Here is a 17,532-nt window from a genome sequence, read left to right on the forward strand (position 1 = left end):
GCGGGGATAAATGAGCCTTTCAGCGCGCGCAGCCCGAGCTCCCTCCCCGGGAGGCCGGGAATTTCCATCCTGTAACGGAGCGGGACGGCGAGGCAGAGCCATCCCCCCGCAGCCATTGGCACAGGGCCGGGGGCTCCCGCCCCCTCGGGCCGGCCCGCCGAGCTTTCCCCGGGAGATGCTGAAGCCCCCGGGCGATGCTGAAGACCCCTGCGCCAGGCGGCGGGAGGGATGCGGGGACCCTCCCGGCTCTCCCGGAGCCCCAGGCAGCCCACTTCCAGGTCTTCAGGGATTTGCTCGGCAGATGGTAACTCCGTTCCGATGAAGGAGCTGTTTCGGTAAGAAACCGCGTAACGCCGCAGCGAGAGCCTGATGTACGTGAGGGGAAATGGTGTTAAAACAGCAGCTGGGCATCAATCACAAATTTCATTGTAACAGAAGTCAAGGTAAGGACACAAAATCCTTCTGAACAGCAGCGGATTTTGGACTTTATCGAAGAACCTAGTATTGTCAGAGTGAACATTGCCAATCTAATAACAGGAGGAAAGTTCTTGGCAACCCAGCCTAAACCATCTCATTTTGCTTTGATTTAAAATTTATACTTTACTTTTCATCACACCAGAAATAAAAGCATTATAAAATAAAGAATGCTGTATATCCTCAAGTATTCAAAATAGAAATAACATATATTTAATGGGTAGCTTCTGTATGCTGCAAACCTTGTGGGATTTGTAGATGTAAAGTTTCCAGAAGGGGGAGATAAGCTTCAACACATATTTTTTTCTGGAGTATTTAACGAAACCACACATTTGTCCTGCAGGAAAGAATGCCACAAGACGTTGAGTCATTCACAATAGACTACACAGAACCAGATTTTTGTGTACATTAAACCCCTTCATGTGGCTCTGCACTTACTTGTCTTTCTTCCCTTTCCTTGTCTATACAGGTGGAACAATAGCAGTGAAGTGAGATTTGCACCCCAGGTCAGTCACACTGCTGTCATCAACCCTGTCACATGGTGTCCTGAGAACTGGGACTGACATCAGCCACGTTGCTGAGGTGAGTGCTCCTATCTTGAGAAGAAGGGAAACAATACACCCAGCCAACTTCAAAAAACAGCTGGCAAATAATAATGGTTCCCTAAACCAGCTGGGAAAATTTATAAAATTATGTAAATCCATAATTGCAACAATCGCTTCAGTGACAGCCTCAGTCGACATCCATGAACACGCACACACAGAGGCTTCCTTGTGCAATCGTGTGTCGCTGCCAGCAAACCCTCCTGGCCCGGGCTGGTGGCAATACTGTGAAGGTGGTGATGTTTGATTTCTGTGGCACCTGCGTGTTCACACAAGCATTGTTACCAAGGGCTGAGGATCCCCAGCATCAACACAGGCTGTTGCTAAGGCATGTACCTTCGCAGGCTGCCAAACCTATGCATTACAGAATGAATTTCTTCAGGCAGTCTGCAGTAGCTGAAGCACACAGCACAGCAGCACTGCATACCTTTGCAAGGCAGTTGCTCAGTATTTTAGAGAAAAAAATTTGCACATGCATCCGCATGCATTTCCCCACCTGGGTCTGCTCAGCCATTAATTCAATGGGTTAGAAGCTTTGAAATCAAAATTACTTTGCCAGGGGAAGCAAACTGAGGAGTACTGTAAAAGAATGTATTAGCAAACAATGTGGGACATCTTCTTTGAGCTCCAGTGAGAGCATTGTGCAATTCCTAGTTGACTTACAGCGTGTATTTCCATCTGGAAAACAGAAATGTCAACATCCTCCTTAGCCTGCATCAGTCCAAGCAAGCCTTGCCATCTGCTAGGTTTATGCTCTGTGGGCTTTTGATATATTTAAATGTTTCTGAGGACACCAACCATTGCTGAATGCTGGTGAGCTATTCAGATTGAATCAGAACTATTGATCTACTTTGCCTTAACTATTTCCCAGATGAAAGGAGCTGTGGTAATAAACTTGCCTGAGCATCCTCAGACCATGATCCATATTACATCAACTAGTGATTCCTTCATCTTACCCATACTGCCATATGATACAGACTTTATATTTTATGTGGCCTTACAAACACATCAGAAAAGATTATGAGTTGCTACCTCTACCACTTAAATGTTGCTAAAATCTCCCAGATGGTCAATCTGCTCCTGCACAGCCTAGGCAGGCTCACACAAGGTCACCGTGGCACTGTCAGCTCATCACACATAACAGATGTTTACACCACAAGGCTGATGCCATGAGTGCAATCTCTCTATTGCAGCTTAAGCTGTTTCCCCCTTCACATAACCTCTCACCATCCCAAAAATCCAGACACACAAGTCTGTAGAGGAGGATGTGCCCATACGCACACGTGTTTCCATTCACCTCACATATTTAAATTCAAGGGACTGTCCACTGGGTCACTGGGTCTCTCTGCTTTTCCTGTTCAAACTATCCCAGTTTATGAATACCATTTGTTAGAGCACTGGATGGAATTCAACCAGTAAATAATTGTTATTCAGTCCTTGGTCTTCACGGGGTGAAACAACTGCTGGGAACCAGGAAAACCAGACTTAGGGGTCTAAATATTGCCTGAGGTTTAAGGCTGAGGATCCTGAGCCAAAAGAGGCCCAGTAAGGTAAGTGCCAAGACCTGGACCTTTTGTCTGCTTTTAACTCTTATTGCTTTGTGCATTTCCCTGTTCTGGTGATGTCTGGGGATTTTGACTTTGGTTGGCAGCTCAATTTGTGCATAGCTTTGGGGAGCACGTACACACCCCAGGGTAAGTAGCAGAGCCCAGGGGTAGCACTGCAGTGCTCAGCATCACAGCACTTGGGATCTCTGACGATCTATCCTCAGTGCTTTTAATTGTGGAGTTCATCATTTAGATCTTGTTCACTGATATTTTAGGGTGAGTTGTAAGTTGGTGTAAAAGGCTGAGATCAGAGAAAATTTGGATTTCTCGAATGGCTATTTGCAGGCTGCCTGTCTGATCGAGGAGACAAAGAGCCGTCTGTACTGCTGTAGAAGAAAACCAAAGAACGAGCTATCGGGTAATTTATTACAGGTTTAAGAAATAGATTCCAGTTTCTTCCACAAAAAGCCTTTGGAACTGCATGAATATCAGTGGGATTGTGGCCTTGATCCCTTCTAACACCTTTTAATTTAAACATATGATATAGTATAGGATGTCTATTATTTTAAAATAATCCAAAACATCTCTCCCTCTGTTTTATTGCTATACCAGCACAGATACACTTATTTAAAAAAAATCTTCCAGTAGTTTCTACATAAAATGGTAAGCATTGTAGCCACAGCAGTGCTTTGCAGGTATACATATTAGCATTTGAATCTTAAAAACTCTTTTGGGGCCAATTTCTTAGTGGATTATAATACTCAGTGATGTTGTGTTTCTGCCTGTAAGAAAAGCTTAAAAGCGTAAATCGTATCAATATTCTCTTTGTTGAGACTCTACACCTTCAGGTGATACTCAGGTCATGCTAACAGTTCCCTATGCAAGCCACGAAAAAAATAATTGATCATCTGAATACCAGCCTGAAAAGACAGGCAGAGGTGGGAGCATAATAATGGAGTTGTCCAAGAGGGGCAGAACTGTTAGGAAAGCATGTGCTCACCCTTCAAATGGTTGTCTGCTGAGGAGAATTCCTACATCCATATACAGACAGATGGCATTTTTTGAGTGTGAGAAAAAATTCCAGGAGTTAAGTGTTAATTCTTTACTTCTGAATAAGCACATGGCCGTTCTTAATGTTACTAGAGGCTATATTGTGTATTTGCACAATAGAAAACATTAGAGAGAGGATCAATGCTTTTTATTATTCATATTAATTAAGTTTTCTATCAAGATTAATCCTTAACATTCTCTCCAACAAGTCAAAATGGGGACATAGGTCAAGTATCAGGAAGATCAACTTACAGAAACAGCTCCTTCCATTGCCTGCTGGAGTTCCAGGCAGATCTGGTTTTTTCTGTCCAAGTCATCAGTTGACTTATAGTTGCATTTCTCTGCAGCTCCGTTACTACAATAATAATGGAAGCACCAAATATCTTAAACTAAACACCACTCACAAACAGTCAGACAGAGATAAACTTTAACAAAACTGTTTGGGAGAACAGTCTGCTCACTGATAAAGGATAACTCAGCACACACCCAGACATTTCCATAGTGTAAACATTATGATGAAAAGCCTGTACTGTTCTCATTGACTAGTGGTTGCAAATTTCAGACTCTGAAGGGGTCTGGTCTGTGCCTCTGCAAGTCTGCTCCCAAGAGCAGCTGGTGCAATCCTGGCTGCAGTCATGGAAACTTCTGGGTCTGAAGGGGCATCTGGAGCACATCTGGTTGAAGCAGGTCTACTTAGATTGGGTTATTCAAAGACTTGTGCACGAGGTAGAATGGGAAAATTAATTCAGTGCAGTTTTAAGTTAAATTCACTGTGCCTCCAGTGAATCATCATGTGCAAGGAGAGAGCTAAGGCTTAGGAGGAACATTTGCTCATTAATGAGTGGCTGTGAATTAATCAGTGGTAGAAAAATCACTTGGCAGCCTCACGAATCCTCAATGAATAGAAAGGCAGAACTGAAAAACTAACTTTCCTTAAATCCTGTGCTAATAAATGGTTATTAGGATGTGAAATACAGTGCTCCATTCAGAGAGGATTCTTCAAATGAAGGGAACAATCTCTCTTTTTCTACACCATTCATCAAGTGCACTACCACAGGTCTGTCTTCCGGTTTTGGAATTAGCGATAATCCTAAAACTAAAGGAATAGACTCGAACTTTTAAATTTTTTATTTTATTTTATTTGTGTCCAACAAGCCCTTTGAAAAGGAGTTCCTCAGGATAAGCAAGGCAGCTATGAGCAGGGCTGAGGCAGGGCTGCATAGCCCTTCAAGGTGGCTTACAGAAACCAGAGGTCTGTAGCCACTGTAACAAGGCACACACAAAATGCACAGAAGCCCATGGATGAAAGCAGCTTTGGTCCAAGAAGCAAACTAACTGGTCCAGGACACTCAACAGTTGCACAAAACTTCTGTCTCAGAAGAGAGAGAGAGGGGCAGAGCCACAACAACAAAGACGATGGAACACACAGTCACTGCAGTTCTGCCTCTTAGATGTAGTGGTGGAGCCTGAAGCCCATGGTATTCCTGAGATCTGGTTTCTCACACCCACACTGACCTCGGCAAAGAAGCACCACGGCTCGTGCCAAGCAGGGCTCTGGAGCCTCTGGGCAGCACCTCCTGCCTCTGGTCACTGATGACCCACTGTCATCAAAAGAGCAAAGGAGGGACAGAGGCTGCCGGGTCAGGAGAGCGGTTCACCACAAGCAGTTCAGTGGGGGCATCCTTTAGCCCTGAGGATACTTCAACTCTTGCAATAAATTGTTTTATGTGCTAAAATAGGAATCTTATTTAATTTGCATCAACAACTGACTAGCGCAATGCTGCTGGAAAGGATCAAGCATCTGAATCCCTGGCTCACGGGGGGATGAAATTGTGTTTGGCCATAACAGCAAAATGTTCTGGCCAGGTTGCAAAATGTTCCTACCAGGTTGCTATGAAGAAAAATGTCTTTTTGAGTCCTTCTTTGAGTAATGTTTTTACAGCAGATGCACATCTAACCACACTTTTGTGAGGCATTACTTTGTTTCTAGTGTGGTTTCCTTCCTTCTATCCTTATAACTCTGCTGTAATTACAGCACCTCTTGGTTGCCAAGTAGAGAAACTTTCAGAATGTGTGCCCTAAAAATATCGAATACTGCTGAGGTTATATTAATTTAAAAGGCAGAGTCCTCCCTCTTTTTTTTTTTTTTTTTTGGGTGTGCTTTCTTGTTTTTTTCTACTGGTTGGGTAGAAAAAAGAGGACTGGGGTTCCTCTTCGTAGGGAACCTCATCCCAATTATCAGCATCTCTCAGTGTCCTTTCTCACTGCCTACTAAATAATCTTGCCTACTAAAATCACATGTTAAGAAAAATAACTCAGATTAATTTCCATGGTGAGCCCTGACTTCAGCCAGCCCAACAGATTTGCATCTTATCTGCTCACTGCCACATCTCACCTGTCAGTGTCATTTCTTCACATTTAATGGAATGAAATGTGTCTGGATTATTAATCCCAATAGTGCATTCGCTTGTTCTTTAGTTGTAAGTCTGGATCACAGCCATGCCTGTAGGAATCTGGAAGGAGAGCAAGTCCCAGAGAGGACTATGTCCAGCAGGCAACATCAGTGACTCAAATCTAGTGCCAAGAAACCTGTTCAGCTGCTTCAGCATCCTCAAATCCTCCATCTTCAGTCATGCAAGAGTTGCACACAACCTTATATAGTAGGTATAATACTCCTGAAGTTGGGCCTGGAGAGAATGCAGCTTAAGCCATCAACTAATTAACTAATTTATTAGTGATTTCCTCCAGGACCTTGCCTAGCAGTGATTTACTTTTGTACCCATGTAATTTCTTGTGATTCAGTTTCATACGATCAGGTAAAACATCAGGAAGATAAACTGGAATGCACATTCTCTTCATCATCCTTCATATACGACCAACATGGAACACACTTTTTCCTGTTAAGCCCCCTTGGGTGGCTGTGTCTCATCATCCCACCCTCACCTCTGTAACTGACAAACCTACTCAATGGAAGTAAAATTGCTTCTTACTGTTTCTCTTCACCTTGTGTGTTGATAGTGAGGCCTAAACTACCAGTGTTTTCCTCTTCCCTTAAAATACCTGATGTTCTCTCATGACTGTCCTGCTGTACCTGAAGGCGGCAGATCAGTGTCCCTCCACACCCCCTCCACCCAGTACCAAGGGCCTGTTTAGCACTTCCCTTCCACAAAAACTGCCTTCTTCCAAACAGCAGGAACTATTCCCCTCTCCAGCTCCTGTCTGTGCTAAGAAACCAGCTGTGACCCATTTAATGAAGGTAGATCTGTGTGTTTAAAGATCTCATTGGCCATCACTTTATTTTGAAAAGTAAGACCTGAAATAAAGCAAACTTTTATTTTAGATTTTGTTTCTGTGAACAAAGTTGAAATACAGGGAATAAGCATTAATGAAGAGCTTGGATATAAATGTCCTGGCATGTTTTTAATCTTTTAATTATACTTTGCATCTCAAATGGTTTTCAGTAGGAATTAAAATCCAGTTAATAAACAGAAATGGATTTCATAGTTGTACATCAGAAGTATACTCTGAGCTTTACTTCCAGATATAGAAAGCAGAGAGCTCACGAACATGTGGTATAGGTTGCTTTAATTAAACTCTAGTCCATTAAAAAATTTAAGTATGATAAGCAACAAAGAGTGAAAGAATAAGTGAAAAAAAAAGGTAATGCCCAGGAAATAACATTTATTCCCATGACACTCTCAAATACCTTTGGTGCCAGCCACCTCAATTACTGCAAATACCACTGGTTAATACTGGCAGTGAACTTTACCAGTGAAGAGAGTGCCAGATGCCTTCAAAGACTGATCCAACAAGCAGCCAGTGTGAAGGGAGGGATGTGGCATTTCTCCTTTGATATGCAGCCTTCTGAAACGGCACGGCACGTTGAGACTGGGTGGTCAGACTTCACAGGAAAACAGGATTCTTCATCCTATTGCAATCCTACTGCAATTTTCAGTGTTTTGCAGAATGCTAAACTTATTTTCATTAAAGAAGCCCAACTTCTCATATTTGATTTCTTTTTCTGTTTTGCTCTGAATTTCGACTGGATTTGACTGTCTCTAAACCGAATATATTCTGCATCCTGTAAGGAAAAAGGAGATACAATCCTCTTGAATCTGTTGAACAGTTATCAAGGAGTCATGTCAAAGAGTGCTAAGAGTTGGACTTGATAATCCTCATGGGTCTCTTCCAACTCAGCATATTCTGTGATTCTGTATTAATAGTACCTTTTAAAGGTTACAAGCATTATTTTGTTTATATTTGCAAGCAAGGGTCAGATTTGCAAGCTTGAACAATTTTTTTTTTTCAAATTTGTGCATAGATTTATACTCTAGGTAAATCTTATCCAGTTTTCACTAAAAGCATTTAGCAAAATAGGACAGTAAAATGCAGTATAAACAATAGGTACCATGAAACTACCAAACTGCCAATTTCAGGTGCTGTTTATATCACAAATCAAATATGATTTGGTATATTAAATTTATCCTGTCCTTTGAAAGATTTTATATGCAACTTGAAAACTCAGTGCAAAGCATAGTTTGAAGTGGTTTATGACAGTTCCAATAAGAGAAAAAGACCATTTGGCACACACAGTTCCAGGTTTGCAAAAGTTGTCAGTATCCTTTATTCTAGCATCCTGCAAATAATGGCAGAAAAAAATACTGAAGTAGCTGTAGCCATGTAAATAGTTGGATTTACAGTGCATCTTCCAGAAGATTGTCAGCCTTGATTCAATGACTACAGCTGGTGGAGATGTCCCAGGGAGAAGTAATTGTCACAGGTTAAGAAAAGCCCTTTTAATATGAATGGTCTATTTTCAGTTTTAACTTTGGTCAGAAAACAAGAGGAAAGCAAAAAAAATCCAAGTATCTTTTGTTAGAGAAGCTGTTTATGAGTCCTCCACTGCCCATCACTGTAAGGCAGTCAGTCTGCCGGGCCCTGACTCTTCTCTGAGCCCCTTTTCTTGCAGTTTCTTCCCCCCCACCATTTCCGAGAGCATTCAAATCGCTGTTTAACTCCCCATTTACTGCCGGGGTATTCACGGTTAAAGCACCCAGAGATCACAGTCGCTTTAGTATAAGGATCACCCTGGGAATTCAGTCTGTTATTTCTGCTACAGCAGCAGTGGAACACACAAAGTGCTACAGTGTCTATCTACCACTGATGCAATTCACTGTTGGTGAACGTTACGATCACTACTTCACATTTCCCACTTCTTTGAAAATGTATCTGTTTTTAAGCCCACAGTATTGCTTTAACTTCAAAATTACTTTGCATTTGTCTTTTTTAGAGCAAGTGACCACAAAAGATTTTTTTCTGAACTACCTAAAAAAAGGGAATAACATTAAAAAAATGAAAAATCACTATTTAAAGAAGGTGGCAGCACAAGCACAGTGTGGAAATACGTATTCTATGTAACCTAAAGGAGGTCTTTAGAGGTCATGAAAGAAAGAATGCTCTAAATATTAGGATGAAAGAACAACTTCAAGTTTCTTACTCCATAACTCTGTGTTCATGTGAACAATTCTCAGCGTTGTTCTGTCTCAGTTTCTCACATAGGAGGAATAAAAACATTGCAATACTTATTAACCCACAGAGCTCTACTAAGAAATACATTAGTGTTTTAGGTGCAAAATACTACACTAGTAGAGTAACAAACATCTACACCTAGTTACTATGAAATACCGACTCAGAAGCTCTTACTATACAACAGTATATTTTATTACTAACAAATACAGTAATAACAAAACTACTGAACATGTGTATAAAGTTACCTGATTACAAACAGAATTAGAAAAATGAAGGGTATTTATTGTGCATTTTCACAGGAGATTTTTCATCTTTCTCACTCTACTTCTCAGTAGCAAGAATTCTGTGTATTTTTAATGGAGAAAGTCTAAAAGAAAGAGCATATCCCATTTAAGGCAATAAGTTACAAATGCTAAAATGCAGACACTGTAATATAAAGACATTCCATTTTTAATGTATGACGGATAAAATGAGTAACTTTGGTTTATCAGAACTATAGTTCCTGTTGTTTCAGCATTTACATGCCCTTTGTACCATGCAATTTTCATTGTTCAAAGCATCACCATGAATGCTGCCCAAACTCAAACACAGTAATTTCCCTGCACAATATCAAAATATTGAGAAATATTCTTAGTTAACAAATGCAAGATGATGGACAGTCTTATAAAATGCATTGACATGTTTTGAAAACAGCACAATCCTGTTTCCAAATTATCTCAAGTAATGAATCCCACTGGCTCTTAAGAAATCTTGAGTCAATTGAAGCCAAATGATGAAATTTTTATCCACATCAGTAGCTCTTGAGAACCACCCTATCATAAGAAAGGCTACATGTATTAAGGCCTTTTTGATTTAGAGAAAATACATTGCTGTAGCATATAGAAAACTAAGCTTTGTAGAAAAAGTATTAAGGCCATCTTCGAGTAAACAGATTGTTAAACAAGTTTGCATATTAATAACGCAACACATTATTTTCTGCAAGATATTTCTCTACAGAATATATAAAAAATTAAGTTACTCTCATAGAAACACCGTGAAACGAGCTTTCACTGCAGCTCAGTACAAAACCCCAAAGTGTGTGCTTCAGATTCTGCCCACCAAGGCCAGGGGTCTGAAGTGTTCCTTCGGCACAATGCTCTGGAACACCATGCCAGCAGAGGCTCCAAGAGGCATTTTTCTGAAACAGTGCTGCCCCTGCTGCATCATCCCTGTGACAGGACACACAGGTGCCTGACCAGTCTCACCCCAGATAACAGTGCATGTCACAGATAAAGGAATAACCTGCTTTACTCAGAACTGACTCATGTTGTCTGATCACCAGGGGACACTTGGCTTCAGCAACCCCCTAACGGAAGCATGTGAACTTTCCCAAGTTTGTACAACACATACAAATACAGCAGTTCTAAAGATTGACCTTATGCAGTCAGTTATTTACAAAATTCTTTTTTATGTACAAAATAAATTGCTATAATTCCAGATTCCCTTTCATATTCAGTGTACAAGCTACCATAAACCAGTGCTGTAATTGACACAACAGGACACAATTTAGAGAGTATTTATAAATTTGTGTATCCCTTATTTAAGTGATATTATTGTTTAAGAGACAGTAAAAAGACAAAAAAATTAACAAGTGTTAAAAAATATCGAAGAGGCAGATGGAATTTTTGTATCTTGAAAAGTAACAGTGCTTTCTAAGCATCACTTTAATGCAATTCATTATAAAATGTTTGTCTCTCATCTTTTTCTTACATTACTGCCATGTCCTACAGAACTTCAAATTCCATTATTCCTGGATAGGATTAAATACAGTACATTATTGTTAGCTGCTTCCACAACAAAACATACATTTTTTTAAGTGCAAAGCAAGATATGTGTGTTTTTTAATAAGGCACAGAATATCCATTATTTCCAGCGTAACACAGAATTCATGTCAGTTTTATAAACTGCGAATGTTCATATAAAATTTCAATCTTTCAAGGATTTGAACTGTTTCCTGAATCCAACTCTCTTCTGGTGTCTGAAGCTGAGTAGACAAGTAGGGATACGGAAGCTGAGTGTGAGACATCAGGTATTTGGGAACAGCTGCTTTGTAGTGGAGGAGATTCACTAAAATCATTTTTAGGAATTATTCTGCAAGTAATGAAAAAAAACAGTAAATTTTAAGCACAGTGCATTACAATGGCAAAAAATTGAGCAATGAAATCATAATGTATTTTCAGTTGTATTCTTTTCAAGAGAATGCAATACAGTTCTGTAAACTTTTCCAAGCTTAGGGTCACTATTGTTGTTTTTCAGATCCATCACCATTGAAGTGCAGTCATAGATTTTTTGGAGCTGAAGCTCCAGCACTCAGCACTTACATGGAAAAGGAGAATCCTACAAATATACAAAATAGCCCATATGCAAAAGATACATGGCCACGTGGAGCAGTCTGTAAGTTCCCTTGACAGCTACTGTGGGTTAGCTGCATATTGAGAGTACACTGATTCTTCAGAGAAAAGGAATAGAAAACTTACAACAACAGTGGTAATGTGCATAAACAAGCAAATTATTGAGTTCTGGTGCCTTACCTTCCTTCACCTACTCTCTTCATACTCTCAGCCAAGCTACTCATATGACATGTGCTATCTGCTTTGTTTCTTCTTTCCACCTGATCCATGGTCAATTTAGAACCAGATAACATTTGATCTCCGCTGTTTTCACCTTCCTCGACTCTTCGGGCTGATGTTCCGTCTGCCTCTATCTCTTTCTCAGATGTCTCTGGAGAGGTTTTAATTTCTGCAACAGTTTCTTGGCTTAAGTAATCATGATTAGTGATTGCTACTGCAGAAGTTCCATGATTTGTTGCACCACCCGTACTGGTACCCATTGACTTTGAAATGACTTTAAGTCTGTGTGAAGTTGACTTGTAGTGCTTCTTTTTGTGTTTAACTTTGGAATTGTGTCTCAAGAAAAATTCACATGACTCTTGCAGCACTCTTCGACTCTCACTTATTGGACTAAAAGAGAACAAAAGCAGGTAACTGAATGAAGAGGATAACCTTGGCTATAATGTGATAAAGACTCAGACATAAAACCCTGACAGAACAGGAACCAGTGATGCAATCTGAGATGGATGTCAATGAACAAGAAAAAAAAATTATATGTGAAAAGAAGAGAAAAAAAGTCTGATCATAATAGCACCAAAGTAATTATGTTTGTGGAACAATTAAATAAAGCAGATTTCTACATATCTTACTTCTGCAAGTTGGTCTTAATGACTTCAGTACATTAATGACCTAAGAGAGGAAAGAAGGATTAGCTCATAAAGCAGCTACATTATCAAGTTAACTTTATATAAAGTAAACCTCATTCAAATGAAGAAAGGTAAGCATTATAAAAATTACTTCATTATTTTTAAATCCTTGTAGCTGAAAGCAGTTAACATCTGAAATACAAGAAAAAATTATACAGGAAATGGAAAAAGAGGGTAGAGGGAAAGGAAGCCATAAGCTGACCATCGAAGAATGTAAATGTAAAATAAAAGGAGCTTAAGGACTACTGCCTTGGGAAATCCAAAGAAATAAAACAATCTAAATCCACAGTATAATTTATAAGTATAATTTACATGATAATCTAAAAAGAAATAATCAAGGAATAAGAAAGAATTGAAAAATTACAACAACAAGAAATGGAGATGAAATTTATAAGCTGCTTAAATCCACAGATATAAATTTACTAAAATTAAGTAATAAAACTGAATACTTGTCTTTCAGAAAAAAAAATAAAGAACACTAGATTTTTGCAATAAAAGTGATAGTAAGGAGAGTTCAATGAATATTAATTTTAAAACATGATAAGCCTGGCAGAGAAGAAAAGCAGATGATATTATTATTGCATGACAGTAAACACCACAAAGTACTGTGTCAAATGAAGTGGTCACAACACATGAAAGGAACTAAACTGATGACTGAAATTATCTTCCCTCCTTCGACTTGAAACCAGAGATGTATTAGCCAGTGCTAAACACAGCAACATGCCTTCTGCTCTACAAAAGAGAAACCAGCAGAGGAAAAAAATTTCTATCTTCTGAGAATGTCAAAAAGTCACTGCATGTGTAAACCTTCCCCCGACTCCAATGGAATTTTGCTGATGCCCAAAGGCAGCATTTAAAGTCTGAAAAAGAAGTCTCAGGACAACATTTTGATTACCTGAGCTATATATAAAGAAACATGTCTTAAAGTCAACTTTATAAGTATACACTTTAACAAACAGGAATAAAAAAATTTTTCTTACTCTCTTTTGCGGTTTCTGTTGAAGAAATTGGCCCATTCAGAACAGGTCTTTTTACTTCCCACCCAGAACACTGGAGATATGCCGACAATTAATGTCAGCAAATATTTCATCAGAAACAAAAATATTTCTGGTCTTGCTAGTGCCTTTGCCTAGAAGATAAAGTTTAATAAATGCAAAGAAAAAAATACACCGGTTGATTTACTTTTTTAAATGCAGAAAACAAATTACGTAAATGAGAGACCTTCTCCTTATGGCTGTTGTTCTTTGCTGAGGCTTGTACTGCGGGCAAATGTTAGACATGTACAGTCAAGTCAGACATGGTTCATGTCTACAGCTGAACACACACAGAGATTTTTCAGAGGGAAATATTTTTCTTTTAAATTGAAAGGAAAGGTAATTTGGGGAGCAATAATATTAATAAACATGTTCTTCAGAGGTAAGTATGTATATATAAGATTTATCCCTTCAACTTAAAAGAAACAGCCAGTGGATCACAGAATCACAGAATGGTTCAGATAGGAAGGGACCTTAAAGACCATCTACTTCCAACCATCTGCCATGGGCAGGGACACCTTCCACTAGACCAGGATGATCAAAGCCCCATCTAGCCTGGCCTTGAACATTTCCAGGGATGAGGCATCCACAACTTCTCTGGGCAACCTGTTCCAGGGCCTCACCACCATCAAAGTAAAGAATTTCTTCCTAATATCTAATGTAAACCTACTCTCTTTCAGTTCAAAGCCATTCCACCTTGTCCTGTCACTGCATGCCCTTGTAAAAAGTCTCTCTCCATCCTTCCTGTAGGCTCCCTTCAGGTAGTGGAAGGATTAGTTGGGAGTTAATCAGATTAGACAGCATCTTCAAGGAGCCGCAGGGAACTACACAGTAGCTTTCTGTTTACTGCAAAATTAATCCACCTATTTGCAGAACTGTATCATAGGAGCTGAGACATTTAACTCAGTAAGAGATCATTATCTTCTGCTCCCATTCTGCAGATTTAATTTATGTTACCTGGCTTATCTGCCAGCCAATCTATGAAAGTCACTATTTTTGTTAGGCAGGTAACATTAGCCACTTAAACTGAAGTTTGTTTTCATTTGGTTTTGATCTGGCCAATGTAACAAGAGTCTACAAGCCAGCTCAGGTAAGCCAAAGCTGAGCAGGCCACTTTAAGCTACTCCACAATTAGCACACACTGTCTACCATAGGGACAGATCCCACAAAATAGATCTTTGTTAACATTTCCTGTTGCTATTTCTTCTTTCCAATAGGCTAATTAAACGATGAAAATACATGCTCTTTCCTGTGTTATTATGCCAAGCTCTTATATTTAAGCACTACAAAACAATGTTGTTGATTTATTTTTTTTTAACATAAGTGTCTTGTTTTCAACCTTGTATATTCTAAACCATTTAGGCTGATACAGAAATCAGAATAAGACCCACTGAAGTCAAAATATACTTGTTAAGAAACAGTATTGGAAGCACAAATAACCAAGTTGTCTGTGAACTGTGCTACTCTCAGCTTACACTGACTTCCATCCAGAGGATAATAAATAATGTTTAAGGATGTAAGAGATCAACCCTTATCATTTCATAATGCCTGTGTTTATATTCCTCATTTTAATGATATTTTATTGCAGCAAAAACATAAACGATAAGTGTAATGCAAAGAAAGATGACATGAGACACTTGCATTTCTCTTAGGGATGTTTGCTTGTATGTTTTGTTCTTAAATGGAAGGAAACAAACTACAAATTACTTGTAAGTAATATTACAAATTACTTGTAGGTAATTTGTAATATAAAACTCCTTGCAATTGCAAGAGATTTAATCCACAGAGAGCCCTGAACACAGGCAGATTTAATTTAAAAGCTTTTCCAAGGAAGTTTTTTAGGAGTCAAATATTAAATACAATCACCTCCATAATTTAAAGTGCTGTTGAGGTTTTTTTCTTTATTTGCTTTTTGTTTGGTTGTTTTTCATAAAGAATTCTTTGCATTTCTGAAAATCAGTCTGCAAATGACAACTATTGTGGAAAAAATATACTGGAAATTTGTTCTGTAATTTCAAGTGTTCTTGAACGCATTTCTACAGTTCGAAGAAAAAAAAGACAAAAGTGATTTTAAATCTCTGATTATAAGCAGCATTTAAAATTCCATTTAGTCTGGATCTTCACGAATCACTATTTCAGCTTCAACGGAAATTGATGAAAATTCAACTTATGCACTTTGATACTGAGCTAGGCACCCAAGTACTGAGCAACTATTTAGGAACAAATATCATGAAGAATGACCCTCCTCCAAGGCAAATTTGTAACATGAAGTTCAAAGAAAGGTTATATATTCTGTTAGAGCTGTGAGTTGGAATTTAATTGCTGAGTGCTACGAACTCCATTAGTGAAAATTTTCAAACCAAAAGTATCATTCCACCGATTTTGACTTAAAAAAGAATTTATCGCTCTATGTTCTTGAACTGATTACTTAATGTGAAAATAACTTACTAATTGCATGGCAGATACAGTGAAGCATAAGGGGTTTTGTTAGTTAACTTTACAGTATTATTTATAAAGGAAACTGCTACTTGCCTGATAAGGACAAGGAATATGGTACTGGTCACAGTGGTCAAACACCCAAGTTGTTTCCCAGATCTTCCGGTTCACCAGTTCATAAACATAACATCCAAGAAGTGCTACCAGTGGCACCAAGTACAAACCACTAAAAACTCCAATTCTGATCATGAATTTCTTTAGCTTCTCCTGGTTCCTGCCATCGTGTTGGATGACTTGGCGCACGTGATTTAAAGAAATAATACCAGCTAAGAGAAGGGAGAGACCGAAAAACACACAAAGGCACAGCGGCAAAAGCACAAAGTACAGAGAGGCATCCAGATCATAGAGACCCACAAAACAAACTCCACTGATATTGTCTCCTTCAACTTTGTTCATCGCAAGGAGCATAATGGTTAGAAAACCAGGTATTCCCCAGGCAACTGCATGGAACCACATGGCCTTTTGTGCAATAGCTTCACAGCTCCATTTTCTTCCCGCTGCAAGGAACCAAGTGATTGTAAGAATCACCCACCAAATAGTTCCTGCCATAGTGAAAAAGTACAAAACCATGAAAAGGACAGTACAGGCTTTGTTTTGGGAGCCAAGAACAACTGTTTCACCAATTTCTAACTTATCATCTGCCTCATTACAGGCAGTTTTGTTCCCAAGTAAAAATCCAATAAAGTACATCAGAGAGACTATGCTGTAACAGACAGAGTAATATATGATCGGTCTCTCTGGGTACCTAAACCTTTTAACATCAATCAGAAAAGTCAGGAATGTGAAAAGCGTAGCACAAAGACAAAAGATTGAAACTATTCCAATGAAGCTTTTTGCCACATCCAATTCATAATTTTTGAAGTACATATTGGGACATGGGGGTGCGCACTGATCAATTCCTAGAAACTTGTAGCCTTGTTCATTGGTAGTGTGGAGGTGCCGAGGGCACCAGAATCCATAATCCCTTCGGATCTGAACTGGGGTCTTCCGTGTTCCATGTGCGTTTGTGGTTACAGCAGCAGTGGCAGGAACGGTCTCATCACAATTAGTTAGTCTGAATAAATAAACAGAAGAGGAAATATCTCAATACCCCTCATTCTCAACTAGAATTACTTTCTAGAAATATGAAAAAAAATCTGATTCTAAGCATTGTTAAATTTTACAGATAACGCAAACGTGCATTATATGAAATAATAAATCAGATGGCACTATAAAAACCAAACTTAAAATTCAGAAGACTTCAAACACATTTATTTAACTGTTGCTCTGTAGCTGTTGTTTCATAAGCTATAAAACCACTACTCAAATTGCAACCATTCTTCTAGAGTTTTAAATTCTATTGAACTTTTACATACTTATATCAAATGTATACAGTAGGGTTTTTTTTAAATTTGGATAACAATAGACTGTTGCAGACAGCAAAAAATCTTGTCAAAACCCAAGCTGCAATCAATCAAGGAAGAAGGTTGACATCATTAATTGATGACTAGTATGTGATCATTATA

At 38.9% G+C, this 17,532-nt stretch overlaps 1 protein-coding gene and 1 long non-coding RNA gene across 4 annotated transcripts in view; one reads left to right on the plus strand and one right to left on the minus strand.

Moving 5' to 3' along the window:
- The first annotated feature begins 6 nt into the window (after window positions 1-6).
- Window positions 7-12,439, plus strand: LOC135410470 (uncharacterized). 2 transcript variants are annotated; one of them, XR_010428701.1, is made up of 4 exons: window positions 7-335; window positions 944-1,056; window positions 2,511-2,626; window positions 11,498-12,439. It is a non-coding gene; the product is annotated as an uncharacterized LOC135410470 (long non-coding RNA). The 2 variants fall into 2 exon arrangements; XR_010428702.1 differs by lacking the exon at window positions 2,511-2,626 and having other exon boundaries at window positions 12-335.
- Window positions 9,373-17,532, minus strand: part of FZD6 (frizzled class receptor 6) — a 26,558-nt gene continuing 18,398 nt past the window's right edge. The window contains exons 3-6 of one of the 2 annotated variants that reach the window (XM_064647165.1): window positions 16,064-17,081; window positions 13,478-13,626; window positions 11,773-12,201; window positions 9,373-11,332 (exon numbers count right to left, since the gene is read on the minus strand). In XM_064647165.1, coding sequence (XP_064503235.1) covers window positions 11,176-11,332; window positions 11,773-12,201; window positions 13,478-13,626; window positions 16,064-17,081 — 1,753 coding nt within the window. In that variant the 3' untranslated portion in view covers window positions 9,373-11,175. Of the gene's footprint in view, window positions 11,333-11,772; window positions 12,202-12,440; window positions 12,481-13,477; window positions 13,627-16,063; window positions 17,082-17,532 lie in introns of those variants that run through there. The other variant, XM_064647175.1, reaches the window with a different exon arrangement.

Source organism: Pseudopipra pipra, chromosome 1 (genome assembly GCF_036250125.1).
Source record: "Pseudopipra pipra isolate bDixPip1 chromosome 1, bDixPip1.hap1, whole genome shotgun sequence".
In the NCBI taxonomy this organism is placed as follows: domain Eukaryota; kingdom Metazoa; phylum Chordata; class Aves; order Passeriformes; family Pipridae; genus Pseudopipra; species Pseudopipra pipra.